This window comes from Notothenia rossii (genome assembly GCF_949606895.1).
Source record: "Notothenia rossii genome assembly, chromosome: 9".
In the NCBI taxonomy this organism is placed as follows: domain Eukaryota; kingdom Metazoa; phylum Chordata; class Actinopteri; order Perciformes; family Nototheniidae; genus Notothenia; species Notothenia rossii.
The window spans coordinates 65,804,200-65,827,081 of record NC_136907.1 but is presented as its reverse complement, the minus strand read 5'-3'; the positions used below and the strand labels follow the sequence as shown (position 1 = coordinate 65,827,081).

The 22,882-nt window shown below is 41.4% G+C and overlaps 2 protein-coding genes across 8 annotated transcripts in view; both read right to left on the bottom strand.

The window, feature by feature from the left end:
- Positions 1-4,485, bottom strand: part of phlpp1 (PH domain and leucine rich repeat protein phosphatase 1) — a 45,751-nt gene extending 41,266 nt beyond the window's left edge. Inside the window, exon 1 of the mRNA XM_079652488.1 lies at positions 2,507-4,485. Coding sequence (XP_079508614.1) covers positions 2,507-4,133 — 1,627 coding nt within the window. The 5' untranslated portion in view covers positions 4,134-4,485. The remainder of the gene's footprint in view (positions 1-2,506) is intronic.
- A 3,087-nt stretch (positions 4,486-7,572) lies between these two features.
- Positions 7,573-22,882, bottom strand: part of LOC307020155 (phosphatase and actin regulator 1-like) — a 42,797-nt gene continuing 27,487 nt past the window's right edge. For 4 of the 7 annotated variants that reach the window (XM_079651327.1, XM_079651328.1, XM_079651325.1 and 1 more), the window contains exons 3-12: positions 21,581-21,661; positions 19,701-19,904; positions 18,426-18,768; positions 16,946-17,148; positions 16,076-16,232; positions 12,977-13,032; positions 12,444-12,550; positions 11,433-11,577; positions 10,048-10,120; positions 7,573-9,914 (exon numbers count right to left, since the gene is read on the bottom strand). In XM_079651327.1, coding sequence (XP_079507453.1) covers positions 9,899-9,914; positions 10,048-10,120; positions 11,433-11,577; positions 12,444-12,550; positions 12,977-13,032; positions 16,076-16,232; positions 16,946-17,148; positions 18,426-18,768; positions 19,701-19,904; positions 21,581-21,661 — 1,385 coding nt within the window. In that variant the 3' untranslated portion in view covers positions 7,573-9,898. Of the gene's footprint in view, positions 9,915-10,047; positions 10,121-11,432; positions 11,578-12,443; positions 12,551-12,572; positions 12,778-12,976; positions 13,033-16,075; positions 16,233-16,945; positions 17,149-18,425; positions 18,769-19,700; positions 19,905-21,580; positions 21,662-22,882 lie in introns of those variants that run through there. The other 3 variants (XM_079651331.1, XM_079651326.1, XM_079651330.1) reach the window with 2 other exon arrangements.

Here is a 22,882-nt window from a genome sequence, read left to right as displayed (position 1 = left end):
CTACACAGACAAACACACTAGTACTATCTCTGAGGAAGTGTACTTTTATTTAGTGCCATGGCATTTTTGGCCTCCTAGCTAAAGAATGTGCATGTATTGATTATATGAGTGCATGTTTTGTTTTTTTTACCCTTCTCCCTTGTACTCAAACTCTAATAAAGCTGGCTAGGCATAACAAGAGGCTCCTGTGTGGGCAGCTCTGAAAGGATCACTCGTCCGCCTGCCAAAGAGGACAGCGGCCCTTTGATCTAGGCAGCCTTCTGTACATGTGCATGTGTATGTGTGCATGTTTGAGTGTCTAGCAGGGCAAAGTGAGTTCTCTCAGCTGGCCACTGCAGTTTATACACTCAAACCATGACCTGAACCCTTCAAAGTTAAACTGGCCTCTGCATTGTCCAAAGGATCTAGCCAAATGCACCATGGCAACACTTTGACTTAACAGCCTCATCACATCATTCTCCTGCTGCATACTGAGAACCTCTCCTGTCATTCTTATTAAAAAATGTAGGACACTACTTGCCGGTTACTCATGTACTTAATATCTAGGTCATATAGTAATAAAAGCAAACAGTGCTCCTATTGAGCAACTAAAGAATAAAACAGTTTAGATACTGGACTTCCTGTATCAAAGGCCACTTTGCATGCACAGGCATGCAGACAAAAAGGCCCTTAGTGTGACTGAAGTCTACAGTTGTGGCAGCTGCGCCCGAGAGTCAGCCAGCAAGTCAGCTGAGACTGGGACTGTCTCCACTATCTAGGCAGGACTACCATTCAAAGCCAGAGCAACATGTGTGTCTGTGCGGTATCCCCTCGCACACCCCTCCCCAACACCCTTGCTCCACTTCCTCCTCAGCAGACGTGCCTGACATTCTAGACGAGCCAGCGTACATTCCTCACATGCCTCCATCGTGTAAGGAGAGGACAGAAGATCAGAGCAGATAAGTCACAAGTTAGCAATGCTTTCTCTTTACAGTGCATTCGTCTGTGTGTGTGTGTGTGTGTGGGGGGGGGGGGGGCTGGTGAGTGAGCTCAGGTGACCACAGTTAAGCTGTCTCACATGGGATGTGGAGGCGTTGCCATGAGAAGGGCATCAGGTCTACAATTGCCCGCCTTTATTGGCTGTTGCTGCTGCTGTTTGAGCTCAGCTGACTGCACATGCTCATGTAGGATTCATTACTTTTCCCTTAAATTGCACATCCCTCTATAAGAGCACTAGTCTGCCATATGATGCAATCTAAATGAAAATCATTCTACCTGAAGCAAGTTAGTATTCAAAAGCACGAAAGGGCACAATGCACATGTGACTGCGAAAGTGAAAAGGGGCATATGTGGCCATTTTTGTGTTCATATTAAGTACCTCTGGTTCAACAGCCTCTTTGGACAGGAAGCTAGAGAGTGTTATAGCCTCTCTTTTACATACTTCAGCCCCAACAACAAGTTTCTCACCAACTGTCCTCAGCAGACACTAGTTTCCCTCTCCCCATATCACATCCCCAAGCAGCAACAGCAATAGCAGTAATAGCTGGAGGCAGTGGCGTACTGAAGAAAAGGGCTTCCTGAGCTTTGGAGGAGCACGTTAACCCAGCTTGGCAGGCAGTTACTTAGTGTGACAGTAGCCATGCTAGATGCCAATAGGACAGGCACTGCGCAGCATCTCAATGACCAGAATTCACTGGGTAAACAGAGAGGGTTTATGGTCCTCCCAGCCATACCGCTCCCACCCCTACTCTCCATCCAACCACAAAGGCATTCAGCCTTTTCATTAGGATGATAATGGGGCAAAAGCCGGAAAGGGCCCCATGTCTGAGCACCATAAGTTGTGGTGATGGCTTTGTGACGATGTCATGCGTGTCGATGGGAGCACAGTGTTCTGCTATGGTCCGACAATGACAGTCCGGGACAGAAGAAACAAAAAATACACTTGAAATGTAAAGTTAGCCCCTGAGGCAAGGTGAATCTGGTAGATCTTGGAATATGACCTCGCTCTGACCCATTCATGCCACAGCAAAGTTAAGTCATCGCTGGCAAGTGCACTTAGGATAACACACTTTTAATAATAACCATTGAAATGCTGTTGCCGTTATTAGCAAAGATCTTGTACAGCACTCACTTTGCCTGAAAGCATTCAATGTGTGTAAAAAAAAATCACAAATATGTATACCTGCTGTTTGCAGCCCATCAGGAATTTAAAACATTGAGGCTTTGGAATAATGCCATTAACTTTGTGCACCCAACACTCGGTCAGTGATCAAATAAAGAAGAACATGCTTTGTCCTCCTAGTAAAAGAAATGACGAGCAAGAAACTAAATACACTGCTGCTCTACTCTATAATACACCTGCATGTTTGCACCTGCCTCATTTTGTGACAGAGGCTGCCAACCTGTTACAATCAACAATAAGGATCTGCAGTCCAAACTACGTAGTGTGCAATAGAGGAGGCAAGTCCCAGAATGAGCAGAAACCTGATCATGAGAGAATGTGATCTGAACGCATCATTTCACTTACCTGCATAGAAACGTAACAAGGAGCCAATTTCAGTGTTAAGCCCTTCCTCTTGAACTCTCCACGGGTCCTTAAATCCAAGCTTAAAGAGAAAGTCATTCTGGATCTGCAGAGGCCTCTCATCTGGGCTAAGCCTCCTGACAGCCTCACCATGCAGCTGAACATACAGTGTGGGGCAGGGATCAGAGCAACCTCCATTGTGGTCTGCTGTCAGCCCTGATTTCACATCACCTTGGCCACAGTCTTGGATATCAGGTGTATTACCTGTAGAACAGGCTCTTGACAATGAGCCGGCACTACTGCTGGGTGGCAGGCTGCCCAGACGGTGGGGGTTTAGTCTGCTATCTGGTCCCATATTGTTAGCCATGTCGTTTAAATGTCCAATGTTGCACTGAGTGTAGTTGGCAGTGACAGCACTGATTCCATTCGTGTGATGCTGCGAGATGGGGTCCATGCTTGTGCTCGACGCAGGACAGTCGAGGTCCAGTTCGTCTGAGGAGCTGCCGTACATGTCGTGGCCCTCTGTTGCACTATCAAACGAGGGGCTGAGGATGGATGCCTCTGTGCCCAGCACCATGTCATCGCTGAGGGAGTCCCTGTGCTCGCTGAGCCGGGCCCCGGAGCTCAGGTCATCAAAAGCACTGCTCTCCACATCAGAGCCAGAATTTAATCCATAGCTGTCTAAACAGTTCCTGTGCTCCGAGTCATCATCATTGGGGGTATCCATGTTGGAGTTAGAATTTAAATCTGACAGTGAACAGGCTATGTTGTCTTGGGACTCTGACTCCGGGCTGAAAAGTTTCCCATCAACGTCCTGTTGCTTTTGCCTCTCGTTTGCATTCTCCATGAGCAGCAGTCTCAACCTGTCACTTGGATGGCCCCTTAATTCAGTGGATTCATGGGGAGTCAGGTGGTTGCATTTTATACTTAAGTCTTCGTTCACCTTGCATGGGTCATCGTTATAATCATACTTCACATTGCAGTTGCCATTTTGGTCAGTCTTAGGGTTATCTTTACAAAAAATGCGCATGACAGAGCTCGACTTACTGCAGAGTTTACTCAGACGTAGCGCGACCTCGCCGGCTGTGGTGTCCATAGTGCAAAGAACCGGCCTGGGATATGAGGGCGTCAGTCGGTCGTGGACGTGTATGGAGCCCCGGTGGAGATCTGCTCTCACCCACTCGCGATCGGAGGGCTGCAGCTGCATGTTTTGTCGGTGTTTCAGCAGAGTCTTCCGATCCAGACTCCGAGTGTGTAGAGACGCAGAGGAAAGGGCCGAGTTCATCTTGGCGCCGCAGGCGGCGGTGACAGCTGAGGTGGCGGTGGCTGCAGCTGCGGCGGAGAGGTTCCTCTTCAAGCGTCTCCGTCTCAACAGGAGGGAGCTGGAGTTGTTGGATGAGCCCCGGCCATTAGACGCTACAGTTCGCTTTGACGCACTAGACCCCGCTGAAGTGGCGGAATGAGAAACGCTATTCCCGTTCTTTGCCTCAATGCGGGAGGGTGCCAAATGTTCACCGCCATCATCCGCTGGAGTCCCCCGGGCGACAGACAGTCCGCTGGGCTTCTTCATTAACTTGGTCGCGCCTCTATCCGACGCACCATCCTCAGCGATAGTCTGCACACTTTCCATCTCTGCCAATGAAAAGTCCCCCTCTCTAAATAAATAACGGTGCGCACTTGGTTACACCTACGTCTACATTTAAAAGCCGTAAAAAGCCTGCCCACCGTTGTAAATATCCGCCGACTGGGCGGTGTTGCTGACTTATTCCACTAGTAGTCATTCACTTCTTGCCTTCCTTTCTCCGTCGGAGTCTCCTCCGCTGCTCCAAACAAACATTTTACCGATGAAATTCGCTTGGAAGAGGCTGGGCGCGCGGGGACAGATCAGGGCGGAGACGTGACTGTGCGTCCCATTTGGACCGAAATACAGTGCTGGAATATGAAATGAACGTCGGCCGACCTCCTACGCAAATACTGACTGATATATATTCATGAGGAGGACACAAGATGGGGTCGCTAACAACAACGCAGTGCATTGTGGGAAGTGTATTGAGCCAGAAAGCGCCCTGCTGTCGCAGCTGCAGGGAAGACATTATGTAATGACTTCATTTCCCATGAAGCTTTTCTTTAGTTTCAGTCAAGTGAGGCGGTGAACAAATGAGGGGCGTAAACATAGCTCGTATAAAGTGTTTGGTGTTCAGCTTCCGAAGTGCGTCCTCTTATCTGCTGTAGTGTTATCTTGGTGTGAAGGAAGCTAAACTAGCATACCGCTAGTAGCCTGATCAAGTTAAGCTACTGCATACGCTGCGGAAACGTATCAGCAGTCAACTGTTGCGTCGTTGACCTCATTTATCTGTGTTACGTCCGTTAGAAGTTACACACAATGGGTTGTTCATTAACTTTAATACAATTATGATGCATCGCAATGTGCAACATCGCTATAGGTTTATTTATCTGACACTAGTGGTGACGAGGCAAATAACTTCAGATCCATCTCATCAGGACGCCATTTCACAAGGCCATACAGCCCCTCGGTGTACAGGCTTGTATTCTATTGTGTTTCTCGCCATCTAGTGGAGCAAACCGCAAAGCTTGACCTTTTTCCTGTTGAGGACGCAACGACCCTGGTCTTTTTCAGGTCAATCTTTTCTAATTTAGTTTTAGCCAAAGGGGTAATAGCCTACTATTATAAGACTTGCAAATCCCAAAATAATTCGTCAAATGCACTCTGGCTTTGGTGCAAATGCTGCAACTTTTTCAGATACAGCTCTGAACAAAATTAAGAGACCACTGCTGCATTATCAGTTTCTCTGGTTTTACTATAGGTATTTGTTTGAGTAAAATGAAAATGTATTTTTATTGTATTCCATAAACTACTGACAGTATTTCTCTGTGTTAGAAATTAAACAGACACTGCAATGGAATTGCTGCCCTATGTAGAGATTGCGATTTAAGAAACATGTGGACTGGTCTCTTAATTGTTTCCGGACCTGTAGGGGAGAAGGGGGTAAATTGAACCACCCCCTCTACCCAGGCAACGCCTTATAGTTGTAATCAAGTGACCAGAAATTATGCAAGCTCCACCCATTTCTCATTGCCTGTGAAAGAGAGATACTCATTGTGGTAAGTAAACATTTTTACAAAAAAACGTTTTTTGCTTGTCAAAGTAAATGTTCTAGATGTCAGCTATATAGGCTGTCATGTCAAAAAAAAGTATCCAGGTTTAAACACATATTGTATATGTTGTGTTAGCAGCGTATTAAACCATGTGAATCATTAAGCTAAAGATGACTGAATTTTAATGCTACGCTATTTTTTCTAAAATGGTGGCTATGGGGTAAAGTGAACCATGGGCCTTTGGGTAAGTTGAGCCAGTTTTTCAATGGAGAAATGAATGAAAGTAGGCCAAGTTGATAATAAGAGCTCATTGTAGGCTACATTTAAAGTTGAATTCACCCTGTGTTTGATTGGTAAGATGTATGAAATTGTATCACCATTTGTATGATTACTTTTCCTTTTAACGTGTTAAAAAAAAATCAATTAATTCAATCGAAATCTATATTAAAGATATTTGAAAAACTAAGCTTGTATTTGGTTTGTTATTTATTTTGTATAGTTACCTTTAAGATGTGTTGTAGGTATGCCCAGGTTTGAACAGTGGTTCAATTTACCCCCTGACCTGGATCAACTTACCCCTAACCCGGGGCAAGTTGAGCCACAAGACTTTTTTTTTTTTTAAAGTAATATTTTCATTGCCCTTGATCAAATATTAATTATTATCATTGCCATTGATAGGAGACATCCTGAATTATAGGTGTTTTTTCATTTTTACTATGTGTCATTTCTCCTTGCTTAAAGGACAGCATAACTAAAAAATGACTCAACTTACCCCACTCTCCCCTATGTGAATGAGTATTTATCTTCAAGTCATAACCTGTTAGAACAAGGAGTGATGACACCTTGTCAATCATTCGATGCATGCAGGCTTTCAATATAGCCTACTTGTCCGACCTAAATGCGCATTTGTTCCAATTTCAAACCTAATTCCGCCTCAGTATTTGCATGTGAATTTAGCATAAAGTTATTAAGGGAAAAAGGTGGAATTTGACTAGTCGAATGCCTGCAGAAAATGTATTGGACCCATTACATATTTTTCTTCCCAGTTCACATAATTGAAAGTGCTCATTTGAGATTGAAGAGGTTTTATATTTCTTGTAGCCTAATCATGGAGATGCAAAAAGTATACAGAAATTGACACATTAAAGAATAGGTTTAGTTTTGCAAGGCTGTCTCAAACAATATTCACATCCTCATATGCACTTATTTTGCTTGCTCATTACATTTAATTGAGTAGATGCTTTTTTGTTTTACAAGGCAACTAACATTAAGTGCACTTAACCATGAATATACCAATGCAGAACAGCAACAATCTTGCGAGTTCATTCGCTTTAAATAAGCCAAACCATTTTAAGTACCAGTGAATTGGCTTTTTCTAATACACTTCAAATTTACAATTGCATGGATTGATTATTTTTTTCAATACAAACTTAACAATCGTTAGGCTATCCTATCCTCTGAAAGATGGTCATATGGAACTTCAACTTTTTATAATGTTAAAAGCAGAAACAGAAAGTGTCCTGCTGAACTGGTTAGATTAAAACATACAAGGTCTATTTGTTAGCGTTACATTGAGTCATGTTTTTTTTTTTTATATCTAAATGGCAGAGTAGTTTTTAAAAATGTGCCGCTTATTTGCAGTGGGTAAAGTATCTGAGCTGGAATGTGTTTTACCAAGCTACCCGAACATCTGAATACAGCATTTCATAAAGTACAGTAATAGAAAAGAAGAGTAATAAAAGCCTTTGTTTAAGAATGGGGAATAGATCTCTGAACTACAGGGCAAGACATTTGTGAAGCAAGCCTTATTGCAAATAGCTTTTGGGGAAATAAATATAACATGTTTTGCAATAAGCTTCGATACAGAAGAGTGTACAAGTGGTACAATTACTGTTTGGCATGGACTGGGCAGATTTTTCTAATCTAATAAAGTATCATGTGGACAGTGAAAATGCATTCAGAAATGGAATTTAATTGGCATGATGTATCCTTTACATGGTATTCTGTATTTCAAAAATGAAAAAAAGAACACTTTCAAAGTCATTCAGTTGCTCCACAACATGTAAAAGGAAACAGATTATTGCTGAATTCATGTTCCTTGATTCCAGCAAAATGGAAAACCTCAGCCTGGTGGCTAAGGTTGTTTTTTCTCAAAGCTGAAATGACAACTGGAGTGTATTTGTGTAAATTAATTCCCGTTAAGGCTCTATTGTTTTGAACCTATAAATGGAACATTTAAAAAAAAAAAAAAAAAAACATGATGCTGGAATCATACAGAAGCTGGTTCTAACACGGATATACCTCATACTTCAAAGTTTCTAAGATAAGATGACCCAATGCAATTTATATTAAAAAAATTGTTACATGAGAATTTACTTTGTCCTGATTCTGAGGATAAACTGCTCCAAACCAAAAAAAATCATCCATTGTTTACATCAAACCATAAAGTGCAAAACAATTTTCATTTTCCAAGTTTCCAGGTTTTATCGGGTCATCTATCCATCAATGATGGAGACCTTGAAAATAAGGGAAAACACATTTTACTTTGAAGACACATACATTATAGAAGGAGGCCAACAGCCTTTCACTTCCACTACTTATCTTCATCTGTCAAACTAGAATTTCATATTGCAACTTTAAAAGTAATACAGTAAAAAAAATCAGTATACATAAAGCTTATGAGCATTTCAATACTGGTGTAGGATCAGTGATCAGTTAACAAGAGCATTAAAGTGAAGAGACAATATGGTCACAGATCAGATAATCAACAATATACACACCTGGGCCCTGACCTTAAAACAGCGACCATTGTAAAGCCAAACTCTTAACAGTGCAAAGAAGTTTGCAATAAAAATGTAAAAATCCTGAATCGATGAGTTCACCTGTATCTGTACTCTTGTTTTAAAATCGAAAGTGCATCATCGTTTTCAATTATAGACTTCAGTCTGAATCAAATCGTGTCCTAATGTGTTGGAAAGCTGTTAAAGATTCAGATTTCTTGGAGACTAAGTGAAGAAAAATGCAGAAAAAGGTCGTCCTGAATAAAGCCTTCCTCAAGTAAAGTATAAAAGAAAAGTGAAACCCTGAAGTGAGGCGTAGTATAAGCACAGTAAAAAATGGTAGGGAATACACCTGTAGTTTAACCATTTCTCTACAAACAACGGATATTGCTTTGTCAAAAGCTTATCATGACATGAGTAGAAAAGTAAAGTGTAGAACAATGCACATTATGAACAAAGAACACTGCTTCAAACACAACAAATGTAAGTCATAATGTTGTGATCATCCAACTCTTGGTTATCTAGGACATGTAAAAACATGGAAATTAAATTATTTAGGTGCCTCTATCAAAAACAATTAAAAACTGAAAAAATAATATAAAAACGGATAATTGTGGCACTCACTGGAACCAGAATTGATCTGCCAGTTGAAGTTTTTACAATAAATGAATAAGATTGTAACATGAATACAACTTGGTCAAGCGTAATTCTTCTTTAAATGTAACTTTCTTTCTTCAGTATAAACAAAATGTACATTTGGAGAGAGTGGGGGCATTGCCCAAACTCTCAAATTCACAGTTAGCAATTAGATGACAACATTGTCGGTACATTGAGCATTGCACATATGAGGGAAGAACTGAAGTCATGACTACATAGTAATGACACTGAGGGGACTGTAGGGGGTGCTAAAGCCTAAGAAAAGCAGAAAAAAAAAAAATATTGCACATGATTCTAATTTTGGACCTCCCTCCTCTTCGTCTAAGCTGTTTACGAGTCCCAGCAGGTGCAGTGAAGATGGATCTCCTGCTGATGTAGTGGGCTCGGAACAATACAGCCTGCATCCTCGAAAAGAGTTTTCCATAAGGGCTGGAGGAGTCCAGACTGACAGCATAATAAAGAAGAGGGAACAAATAACATCTCCACTGAGACAAGTCCACTGGTGTCAATCAATTGCAAACAAAAAGAGACCCGCTTTCCAAATGTCGCAGAACTGAGCGCCTGCCTGAGAGCGCAGCAGAGAGGGTGAAAAGACAGCCGGGCAATTTCCATAGAGGGGCAATGTGAATCAAATGGAGTCATTGTGTGCTACTACAGTGGACGGAGTAGTGGGGGTCTGCATCTTGCAGCGTAGTACCGACTCAGTTTTGTGGGTCTTGAAAAAGGCATTTCAGAACACATGGCCTTATTGTAGAAACGGGCACCATTTTACCGTCCAGCACTTAAGGTTCTCAGTGGAGGAGAGCGCCGGCATGGCGTTGCTCAAGACAGTGATGGTCTACTATGGTCGGTGAAACCTAAAAGGGGAGCACAAAAAGTGTCAATATCATCACCTAAGAAAGAACTCACTGCATCGCACAGCCAATACTGTGAAAAGCTGCTGTATACATTTAATGTCATGGTCACATAGTAATGAATATTAACCGTTACCTGGTTAAATGGCGACTTGACTCGTGCACCTCCATCTCATTGCTCTTGAAATCATTGAGTTCCTTTCGTATAGCTGCCTGCAGAGGGCAAACAAGAGGGACATTTGAGAAAAGCTGCAGAGGCTTAGTACACAAACTGCAGCCTCTAAGCCTTGACTACTTCCTTTTAGCATACTTCATGCATCATTTACTCCCATCTTGAGGACATGAATTGAAATGATTCTGCTGAATTCTCCTCTCGCATCACAAGAGCCCTTAATCTACATCCAAGTAGCTGAACTTAATACACAATGTCTCGCTGTTACTTGGGTTGTCATCTAGTGATTTAACACTATAATGAAGTGGTATACACAGAATAAAACACACATTGCAAAACCATTGAAATTGCATTTTTTGATTCGACCAATGCAAAGCTGTACAGTGTTTTAGGTGTAACAGGCTGTAAATCCTTGGAGCTCAAACATAATCCCCGGGTTATTTAAACACCCGATGTATGCATTTTATGGTTAACATCACTTTAAATAAAAAAGGCAAACATCTCTTTGGAGGGGCGGTTTTTAGCTTCTAACCAAAGCGGTTTCCTATTCATAGTGATACACATTCACATTTGGGACAATAGCCAGTGAATCATTGCCTTTAAGAAGCACCACTGGAGCGGTGGAGGGCTGTGTGTCTTGCCCAAGGACAAGATGACGCCAAAGAGATACTCAACGTGGCGATGACTCAAATTTCCAGCAAATAAAAAAGCCAACATCCGTTCTAAAATATTTAGTTGTGACAGCAACCCGGACCAGTGATGTCATTGCTTCTGCTATTCAGCATGACTCAAACGAATGTCTTCTGCCATGAGGATACTTCTGCGACACGAGAACAAAACAATGTATAAATCTGTGCTCCACGATAGAAGCAGGAAAATGAAAGTCAGCAGAGCTTCGCTGTGGCTGAGGGGTCCTAAGGCTCTGCCCAGCCGATTACTCTCTTATGTAAGGGGAGTTGTTGCATAATAAAACGCTGAATCCCTGTGATTTACACAAGAGCTCTTCAGGTGTGACCTGCCGTGTTCAGAACTGCGCATCATCAGAAACAAAAGAGGAAGCGTCGCTCATTAAAAGTCAGACGCAGGGGCTGCTGGGAAGTGTGCAGCAGGAGTGCTCCAGGGTGTTTACTCACAAAGGAAAAACAAACAGCTGAGGTGGAACTGGCCGTAACAAAAGCACAGGAACACATCCTGCTAACATTATTTCTCTCCTGCATTACGGGTTACGTCATAAGAGGCACAGGGGGGGGGGGGGAAGGGTAGCACCATTGAAGACATTTGAAAGCAAGCAAGAAGGGATTTTTAGATTATTCAACGATTATCTCTATTTTACTAAGTGTATGTGATACTGGCCTTGTCAGCTGCTGTGAGCCGGGTCCAGGGTTTATCTGCCCGCCTGTCGTAGTCCTGGGCATCGGACACGTCCACGTAGTCACTGAATCGGATGAGGATTTTGGCCTGTCTTAATTCCTCTACAGTGGGCCTTTGGCTTAGCTGGAAAGAGAGCAGAAAAAAAAAAATTGGACAAAAATAAAACTAGGTAGAGTAATTCTATTCACTGTCCCGGTAGGCAGCTTCACAGAATTTGCATTTAAACCTTATACAAAAAGATTACGAAAGAAGACTTGCCCATCCATACTGCACACGTATTTAGGATTTTATCGTAGATACGTTAATCTGACATCAAAGCAGAAAAATTGACCAATACATGCCCATCAAAGTGCCATATTGTCTAGTTAGGTTCGAAATAATTGATGTATTGTCAGATTTATATTTTAACTCCCCAATATGTGTTAAGGCTTGCAAAATTCCGTTTTGTTCAGACAATACTAATAATGTATTTAGGTCCTAAAAACAAAAGTTGGTAATGCATTTAAGTTCATAAATTGGTCTACATACTATAAATGCTTTATGTTCTAAAGATTCATATTTAGTTTGATGTACAGTACAGGGCTGGGCGTTTTGCATAAAACATATTTTGTTTAACACAGCATCATTGACTGATGCACACAATAAAGTCCTCCGACAGCTGTTAGATTTTTTGTTTTGATCAGCATGTCTGCAGGTGAGCAGAAAGTGCTATAATCTAATTTAAAGTGACGGGAACATGCTCAACACCTCCCTGTGGGGTCCAAAGATTTGGCAGCCAACATGCTGAAGGGCCAAGGGCAACAAGGACTTCAGCGTCTCCAGGGGAGGCCTGAGAGCTCGGTGCTGAGGCTCCAACAGACTAGATTCGTACTTCTCGTTACACATGAGTCACGGCCAAAGTGTTTGTTTATCCTGGCCCACAATTTACCCCCTCCAGAAGCTTAAACATCAAATGTGGCTTTGCACCTTTGGAGCTATTTTAGACTCACCTTTCGTGTCAGCCTTCGTTTTATCTCCCTTTTCTCCTCGATTTCCTCTTGCTCGTTGCGAGCTGCAAAAACATCGAGGGGATGAAGGTTATTCTGCAAACGGTAGACTGTATAAGAAATATTTAGAAATGACTGAAAGAGAAACCAACACAACATTTGCATAATGTTGCTCATTAGATTCAAACTCAATTGGATAATTTCCTACAGCCTAAAATAGTTTCCATCATTGGCTGTTTAATGCTATTAGGAATGGGTATCAGGGGAGAATGATTGCTTTGTTCTTCTCAAGTTGTCCCAAGGCTTTTTGTTCCATGTTTCTGATCAAGTGATTAACCTATTGAAGAGTAAACATCTTTATTTTACAAGGGAAAGATTCAGATCACACCAAGTCTTTAGATCTTCCGTAAATGTATCCAGGTGTTGAAAGATACAGTGAATTCAACGTAAGCTAATTTGCACATTTTGACATTTTTCATAAAACTGTTCAGTTATGAAGTGACTTCAGCAGCTTAGAGATATATTAAGACACTCACGTTTGAGGATGTTCCTCTGCTCCAGCTCATCCGCTGTGGGTCTTTGACTCAAGCGCCTGGTTAGAGACATATGTTAATGGTCAGCACATATTCACAGGCAAGAGGTCAGAGGGTCAAAATTAAATCAATATGAGATGCAAATTAACCTGCTTTACACTAAATATCATGTAATCATCAACTGTCAAAAGAATATATTTGCAGACACTTCACTGGTTCTTCTTCTGTGTAGTTCAGAGGAAGCTGCTAGCTTAATTTCTTTCTTCCCTCCATTTCGTCCTGTATTCAATTTGACAGCAGGTCCTCGTAAGGTTATCTTATTCACATTCTGCCTCACTAAATGAGGGCTTCTCCAACTGTCAAGCCTGGGCTTTAGCGTCAAATGCAATGCGCTAGTCCCAAAGTGAATAAAATAAACATTACCTCAAAGTTGACTTACAGTACAACTTATTTATGAGCAACAGAGTTCAATGTTGTTTTTCTCTTAGTTGAAAGATTTGCATCTTTTTTTAAGTTCTTGCCTCACGACAGCTTGACAGGTGCACTTCCCAAAAATGTAGTCAGCTCTGATCCCAAATCCCTCTTTTCTAACGGAATAACTGCATGATAAAGCAGTGGTTAATGCAGGGAGGAAAAACACTGGTAAATGCCAGCTATTCCTGAAGACTCAGCTCTTGTCGAATAAGGCTCTATGACACTGGACAACTTAAAGGTATTTTACACTAAAGACAGACAAAATAAAGTTACTAAACACATCTACACAGACAAAGATACAGGGGCAAAAGGGCCAGACACTGTCCGACTGTTTTAGCAACATCAGAAGAGATACATTTTGCACAGGCTATCTCCAATTTTCATTTGATAAGTGAGGGGAATAACTAAGATATCCAAAAGCAATTTCTGGAAGGTCGCTCCAAGTGCTCTCAACCGGGGACTCTTATTATAGCACTGTGTCAGGACCCTGTGGGAGCAGAACTAACGCTAGACACTGGATCGATGTTTCTCTCCTTATCGTTCATGATCTGACAGCGATCAGAAACTGCTCGGCCCGCCAGCTACTGTACGCTCAACAGTCTCTGTGCTCAGACCGGCTTGTCTCATCTCGTTTTGTGTCATTTCGTCTCACCTTACTGGTACATTCGGGAAAAGTCAAAACCCTCACATCTCTGTTTAGAGCTTTCTGCCTCTCTGAATGGTCGGATAATTATCTCAGCATCACACCAGCAAATAGGCAGCTAGTGTAAACATTGAAATGGATACTCTTTTTTTTTTTAAGGCTCCCTCATTATCGACTAAGAGCCTTCCTGCATGTTCGGTGCAATACGAAGAGAAGAGTAATGGGTCTAATGACGTTATATAAGGAGTTACACAAGGTTTTATGAAGATTCTAATGAAGAGAAATTACTTCAAAGCTGCACTGATCAATGTTTTAGAAATGTGTCACTTGTAATGACCAATCCAGGAAGAATTATAGTCTGCTTTACCCACAGCATATTAAAAGGAATAGTCCAACATTTTTGGAAATGTGCCTATTTGCTTTTTTGGAGGTATCTGCTTGATTCCTGGAAAGCCTTACAATGAAGACAAAATTCCAAGACATCAATACGCATAGCCAAGAAAGTCTTGCACATAATAACACCGGTTTGTAATTACTTTACTTGAAATAAACGTTTTAACTAGCCGTCTACCTCTTTTTCAAGTATTTATGCTAATCTAAGCCTCTCCCGGGTGTAGCTTCACATTTATCTGACGACAGCCAAATCCATCTCGTTGTCAAAGTCTCAGAAAGAAAGCCAATGAAAATATTTCCCAAATGTAAAATCCATCCATTAACAGACAAACTAATTATTACATAAAGAAGCTATAGAAGCAACCACCGTCTATTAGCTAAAAACGCACTAGTTCACTTTCTCAAGGATAATAGTTGCAATTCTTTCATTCAGTTTTACGTCACCAGGGTTTTCCAAGTGAATCAGGTCAATACAAATAAGTTGAGGTCAGAGTGTCCCAGAATAGCATTATCATAATCAATTCTGAGTGGTCTGGCACAAGCAACAGCATTACAGGACACAATGCCGTTAGCAAAAAAGCATGAAATTAGGGATTGTGCATCAGATGACACGGTGCAAAGGACACTGTGACTGAGCTTTTTGGAAACAGGACCACTAAGCAGGCAGGCCTTCTGGGAACAAGCGCTGTGTTCCAATCACAGTGGGGAATAGAGAGTCGTGTGCCAATGTCTTTAGAAAATACGCCATCCCTCACTTGCGACAATATTTCCCACATTTCATACCTTATTATACTATCCGGCTTTCATTTTTTACCCAAGCAATTGGCGGTCTTTTCCTCTCTCGACACATCATTACATCCCCTTCATTCAGAGAGGCAAGTGTTCAAAGAGCAGAGTGTAATCAAATGAGCCGTGCGATCCATTTGGGAAAAACATTATGTTGTTTGATCTGTTCAATTACTAGATTTATGATCTCAACATATGTATACAAAATCCTGTGATCTGTACGCACTGCAGCAGGCTAGTGTGTGTGTGTGTGTAAATTGCTGGTACGAAGTGGCTTGCGTGGTGCTGCTGTGTGGAGGAGTCGGGTGGAGATAGTTTGGCACATGCATCACCGTGGTGATTCAGTTAGCGAGGGAGGTAGTCAGTCAGGAAGAAAAAAAAAAGATTAGTAGAGAGAGTGAGAGCGAGCAAGAGAGATGACAAGAAGAAAAAAGAGAGGGGGGGGGGTGATGTAGTGCTGAAATTAGGTCAGCTCCATTTTCAGAGCCTCATTTTAACAAGATAAAGCATTTATCCTTATCGAATGTTGGGAAGGGAAATAATGAAAGGATATAAAAGCATTTCAAAAGAAAAAAGGCCCGCATTTGTGACGGCCTTAGGAGTCACAGTTCCAACAGCCAGGATATTGGGCCATCGACGGCACAGAGAAAGACAAAATGCTCCGTTTGGTTGAGTAGTGTCAGTGCTTTTTTTTGAAATAATCGTTGAGTTTGCTACGGCAACATCAATCAGGTTTCACCGAAAATACCTGACGCGTAAATTAGGCATGTTTGGGTACATGTTTAAAGATGCATCTGTGCACTCACCTTTTGAGTTTGGTGCCTATCTGCTGCCTAGACTCTAGTCTTTCCTCGTCTGTCTGTATGGGCAGGATGTTTTTCTCCTCAAGCTCTCTTTTTGAAGGACGGTTACTCAGCTTGATGGCCAAAGAGTCTTTCCTCAGCACCTTCTGAGCCAGGGAACCTAAACACCGTGGTTAAACAAGAGTAAAGCATTAACCAAACTGCTCTCTTCCTGTTTTGATCATTGTGCTGTTTCTCTACATTTTGTAAAATGTTTGCAAAGACTACAAATATAGAATCCTGCTCCACTCAGAGCGTGGTCTAAAACTACAGTATGTGAATATGACTGATTATTTCATGGGTACTTTTAGATGCTTTGTACAATACAAGAAATGTTTGATTAGGATATTACTTTCCAAAGTGTCCTGCACCTTTAAGTGTAACTCATATTCCCAATACTCATTTAAGTCATGGTTTGGCATATTAAACAAATCCCACACACATGGCCGATCGCAACCTTTAAAAACTCCAACATGCTCCCATGTCAAAACAAGGTTACAGCTTGCACACTTCGGTGGTTTTGCTGAGAGGTTGAAAGTGTTTCCATGTGGGACAGCAGGATACACTTCTGTGAACCTTATGTTGGCTCTCCTTTGAAGGTCAAACATCTGAGATCCAGAAGCCTTGAGGTGAAGCTAGCAGTACTGTCCATCAGGATTATTCAGGCAAATATGGCATCTTATATGTAAACATGAGCTATCCTTACCATAAATAAACCAATACTGGGTCATAGTCAGATTTAATGACCCTCTTTATATCTTAAGTGTTTTGCTATGAACTCATGAACGCAATTACATTTAACATAAAACGCTCATGTTAATTGATGCCCCTCACTTGTAAATATTGTGTCGTCATCTTCATCGTCATCCTCATCATCATCATCCTCCTCATCGTCCTCGTCCTTATACATGCTAGGCAGATCTTCATAGTCACACTCGTTGGGCATGTTCTCCTTGTCATCCTCGTAGTCGATGATCACAGACGGCACTTCTCTCCGGTCCAGGGGAACACAATGACCAACGCCGTGCAATGCAGAGCTGGTGGAGAGAAAGGGAGGTGGTGTGTATGGGCGTTCAAATAATGGATCAAACTTATGACCATGACATTTGGCCCTGCTATTAGGATGAACCTGCCCATCCCCTCAACAGTGCAGGAAAATGAAACATCTGTTTGTGATATATAGCATTATGAAACAATATCCCTCACAAACCTTCTCAATCCGGGAAACAAAGTGATTTAAAAAAATAAAAGGGCTTCTGGTCCATGATAGCTTAGTGGGTTTTTAATCCAAGTATATAGAGAGAGGATATGTATAACTCCATCTGAATGAAACTGGAGTACAAAGAGCCTGAATACAGACCAAGCACAATTCTCTGCAGTCCTACGCAATGCCATGCAATCCCCCGAACTACACAGAAAACTGATTATACAACTTGTATAATTCAAAACAAGGGTGACAGAAATAAACATGCAGGAGCCATCAAGGGCCAACATGTCGCATATTTGACAGATTGATTGAAGGCGAAATCTAGTTGGAGCTACTTATGAAGTAGCCATTATTACGTAAACCATTTTCTAGCTTTTAGACTAATTGGGAGCAATGTCGAGACCATTACTTTCTTATCCCTGCCCAGATGGCTTTGGAGAAAAATAAATCCTAATGTAAAAGATGACATCATGTCCAATCCGCTACCATGTTCCTTTCTCCAAACAAGAAGAAATGCAGTTTTGTAAAGAGCAGCTGGTCATGTTATGTCAGGCCCACTGCTGGAGGGACGCCTACTCCATGAGCCGGTGCCCAAACATACACACATTTACTTCAAAAATAGGCCACGCTGCCCTGTGAGGCCACTACACCAGCTCTACATTGCAGGACGCGACCTCAATAACACCAGGATGTATTTGAGAGTAGCGGCCAAGTCGACACAAAAATAAAACCAAATAAACAGGACACTCAGGCTAATTATGTTTTTTCAGTAATTAGTCTGATTAGTGCTGCTTTGGTGACAGCTTTTACTAAAGAAGAGATTAATTATCCACAGTCTTAATCAAATGAAGGACAATTATTATTTATAAAAAAGGAAACGTGTTGTGAGCGGCACCCCTATGGCCAATCAGTAGGAAGCTACTTCCATTTGGTGTATATTTAAAATTCCAGCATGAAACATTGCATGTATTAAACAGAGTTTTGTCAAACTTCAAACCAGATGTTATCTAGGAGGTACAGAATGAAACAAAAATAGATGCTGATCCATAATCCCTCCCTCCTGGAGCACAATCAGATGTAATGTCCTGAGCACGGCTGTCTACTAACCTTTCAAACCTCTGCATGGAGAGTGCCAGGGTTTTATTGAGCTCCTCGATGATCCGGCTGGGCGCGTGCAAGCTGCCGTACTGAAGCCGAAACGGGTGACCCCGGCTCTGATGAAGACTGGAGAGAGCCGCCATCTGAGAGGGCAGCAAGGGCCCGTGGTGGTGGGGCATGCCCTGGGGGGGGCCGCACTTTTGGGACATAGAGCAGAGGGGATTGGGCGACGGAGACGGGGAGTTGGAGTCCATCCCCCCTTGAGGCACACATATCATCACTTTCTTTGGAGGCAGGGGTGGAGAGTGCTTACCCCCACGCATACAGGTCAACTTCATTGGCTGGCAAGAATCTATAAAGATTAAAAAAAAAAAATTCAGGACGGAAAGAATAATTTATTATAAGGTCACCTATTATGCAAAATCCACTTTTTCATGTCTTTTATAGATAAACATTTGTCCCCTCTGTGTGAAGAGATTCTGAAAGTTTCAGGAAAGAAGATTCTCTCACTTTTTGTGCTGATCCATTTATATAAAAACCTGTCTGAAAATGAGCTGATCAGATATTGGCCACTTTGTGATGTCATAACGATTTTTTGGCTTGTGTAACCATTAGCCAATCACCAACCAAGGTAACTGCCACCCTTATCACCTGAATCTCCTCCTATAGCACCATTGTGTTCTTTTTAACTAAATCTCTCTCAGAGGGGCGTGGGGAGTGGCACCTTATTTTCATCTAAAGTAACAGACAGAGAATCAGCACTTTTGAAACAGGGCTGAAACAGAGGGGATTATGGGATGCTACAATGCACGATCTGTTTGGTATTTCGAGCCAAACACTTCAGAGACATGTTTTGTATATATATCTGAGACCTATAATATATTGATGAACAACAGTATAATAGGGGACCTTTAACTTTTATACTGGGTTATCTGGTGTTATATGGATTTCACTACACTTTGTTGTTGCAGACAGATAAACAGAGCTCATGGTCGATCAGACATGGCTTAGACTTCAGGGCAGAGCAGCAGGAATTAGGCCAGGGTAATGCTACTTCACTCTGACTGACAGTTTGGCAATGACAGAGACAGCCCATCTGACCTGACCACAGGGGAATTTAATGAGACTACTATAATCCTGTGCTCCATGTGTGGCAACGCAGGTAGGGTTTGAAGCAACGGAAGGCGGGGCTCATTTGTCAAAACAAGTACAATAATATATAGTCATACTTCAAGTCGGGTGCAACAAATACTAGAAGAAGGGAAATCAAGTAAGAATACTGACCTGTGCTATGTTTCGGGATTCTAGAGAAAGGCTTTGGAGGGAGAGCAGGAGGCTTTTTGTGGTACAGCGGCGGCTTGGCGGGTTTATCCTGAAGGTCATTCGAGTAGGTGAAAGATTTGTTGGAGGGTAGAACCATGGATGACTTAATTGAGGACTCCTGAGTGCAGATTCCACCGTCCATCGAGGATCGGAACTCAACGGTTGCTAAACACAACAAAGGGAAAGTGTGACGAGCAGTGAAAACATCACAACTAAGACAGAGAGAAGTCTGTTCAAACAAAGTTTAAAAATGAACTTAGAGTGGTGAGTGTTGAGACAATGAGGAGTGGATTCAGAAAGCTATGACTGTTTAACAACCCATGAGCTTTTTATCGACACACAGCAGACAAAGGAAGAGCCAAGAAGTTTGACAGGACTTTTTCTTTTTAATTCCTTACAGCACTGAGCCATTTGATGTTTTTTGCATGATCACATTTTAAGGCTGACAATGCAATTCACAATGGCGCTTACATTTTCTGACAAACAATGCATTTGAATTCAGAGCAGTCCATCCCGTTCCTAAACAGCCTTTCAAACAAAAACCATGAGAATGCTAACTTCTGTATGATTTGGGGGAGACAGGCAAGTCTCTAGACATTCAGAAAGCTTTCCAAGGGAGTTTTCCCCCTTTTTTCTACCATTATCTCAAATTCAAGTCACAAGTCAGTCATTCTTGTAACCAGCTGTCAAACAGAAAGACCTGCAGAAGGCCATCGTCTTTTTTTAAACATTCTTAAGAGGAAAAGTTTGAAAGTATCTTAAAATCCAGCCATTGAGCAGATAGACTCTGAAACATTTAACTCTAAACTAGGCTAGTGATAGTGTTTGGCTGATGTGTGCCACATTTAATCCAGGAACAACGAGTGCCAGACAAAGACAGCAACCAGTTAAAGCCGATTACAATCCAGCAGCCAATCACATGAAAGGTTGACACAATTCTGCCAACGGGAGATCTATTTTATTATAATATAATTATATTTTTGCCCTTGGATCCATTTCTATTTTGAGCGCACCAAAGTGACATTTTTAAAACAAAGTGAAATGTGTGGTATATCTATACATCAAATGTATGTCAGAGCTAACTGTAACCGTAACCGCTTTCATAGATAGAGTAACCGTTTGCTTTGCATGCATAAAAATAACCACTGCTCATTTATCAAGCTATGAACACAAGCTTTTTCATTATGGAAACTAGGTTGTCACTGGGAAGGAGAATAGTGCACACCTGGCCTAATTAATTTGCATGGTAAGGAGAGGCACAGTCATTTTGCAAAAATAGGGGAGGAAAATATTCAGTTATAGTTTTTTTTGTAGGAACTGAGCAAGAGAGATTCTGTAAACTTACGGCACACATGAGCCAAGTAGACAAGTTTTTCATAAGTATTAAGTTTAACTTTATTGAGTTTGAAAATATACATTAGATTTCTTTTAATTAAAAAGAAAATAATTCAAACGGTAAAATATGAAAAAAGGCCCCAAACTTCCTAATTTTCTCTTTTCACTTTGTGAGTTTAGAATCAATGTGCGTTCTCAGCAGAACTAACTTTATTTTGTATGTCCTGAGGCATGGAGCCCCCCGCTGTCAGGCTCAAATAAACTCTGCAGCTTTAAATATGAAGTGTCACATCTAATCAAGATCAAAGAGTTTATGAAACCCAACAAAATGTCTATAATGAAAGATTATATCTCCCAATGCCCCATCCAAACTCTGAAAAGACCACTTCAGAGACTACTGATTAATGAGAAGATGAACTACTGATGACCATTTTTGCAGTACCCACTTAAAACTAAGAGTTTGGAGCTCGGTTGCATAAGACTGTAACCGTATAATATCCACTCACCTTTTTCAAAGATCTCTTTCAGCACTCCTCTCTTGATCAACTCATCTCTGCTCTGTCGCATTGACATCTTCCTTTCCAAAGCTGTGGAGAAAAAGGATGAGTTTTTTCATATTAGTCAAACCATCAAAGAACACTAAATGAAAAGAGCAAATGTAACCATGCATTAGTCTCAAGCACAATCCTTGTGTTCTTTCTAAAGACATAAAGAGTTCCCAAATGTATAGTTTTATATTTAAAAATAGTACTGTAGATCTAAGTATAAATTATTCAAGTTAGTAGGGGGACTGTTTTCTTGGGACTGTTTTTCCACTGTGGAATAATATACCTGTGGTGGGCTCCGGAATATTTATGGCAGCAGAATAAGGAAGGGGGTATGTTTTTTGTATCATTTTTGGCAAACTATAGATGTTGATAGAAAGGTCTATCAGGCTTTGGTTACACAGGGGATATGAGGATCAATTCATTTATGGGTTTTGTTATGTGATTTAACAATGAGGCAAAAAATAATATGCACTACCACCAAATGTGTCCTTCAGGTAAATGCATTTTTATACTGTATCCCTAAGAGTATTGGTCTTGCTGTACATGGATGTGTAATGATACATCTTGCAATGTTTTATAATATAAAAAGATTCCAAGCAATTTAATCGGAGAAAAAACCCTGGAACTTGGTGTCAAGATAATCTGTTTCTGTCCACATGCAGCTAAAAAAACCTTAATTGACTATGATTTCGAAAAGAGATAAAGGTTGGAGGAGATATTCCTACACCACTTCACATTGTAATTCATTATGCACAAGATAATATGTCCCATAGCTACAGCTTCTATTTTTATGCTTCAAAAGTTGAGGCACTTAACATCTTCTATCAATAGGTGGAACAAAAGCGGTTAAAAATTATGTTAGCTAATTCAGATTCTACCCCTGCATAAAAACTAATTAAGGATGTGAAGCGGGCATCAGCAACAACACTCGAGCACACTGCGCAGGAATCTCCCTGCAGGCGTCTGTAGCTCCTGCTTAAAAAGAAAGATCATAGATTGCGCCATGCGGGCTTTACATGACACAGAAGTCTTGACCAAGCTCGATCAGAGGGCGGTGTGTTCCATGCCAATACATCCTCAGAGTGGATTCATGAAAAGACTGATAGCTTGACCTCTCTTTGCCTTGCCCTCAGTCACAACACAGTGGATTAAAACAACTGCTGAGAGTCCAAAATTAACAAACACAAATCAGAATCAAACAAATGTCAGAGAGGGAGAACTGCTGGGCAGAAATCAGGATCCTCACTGTTCAAAAATACC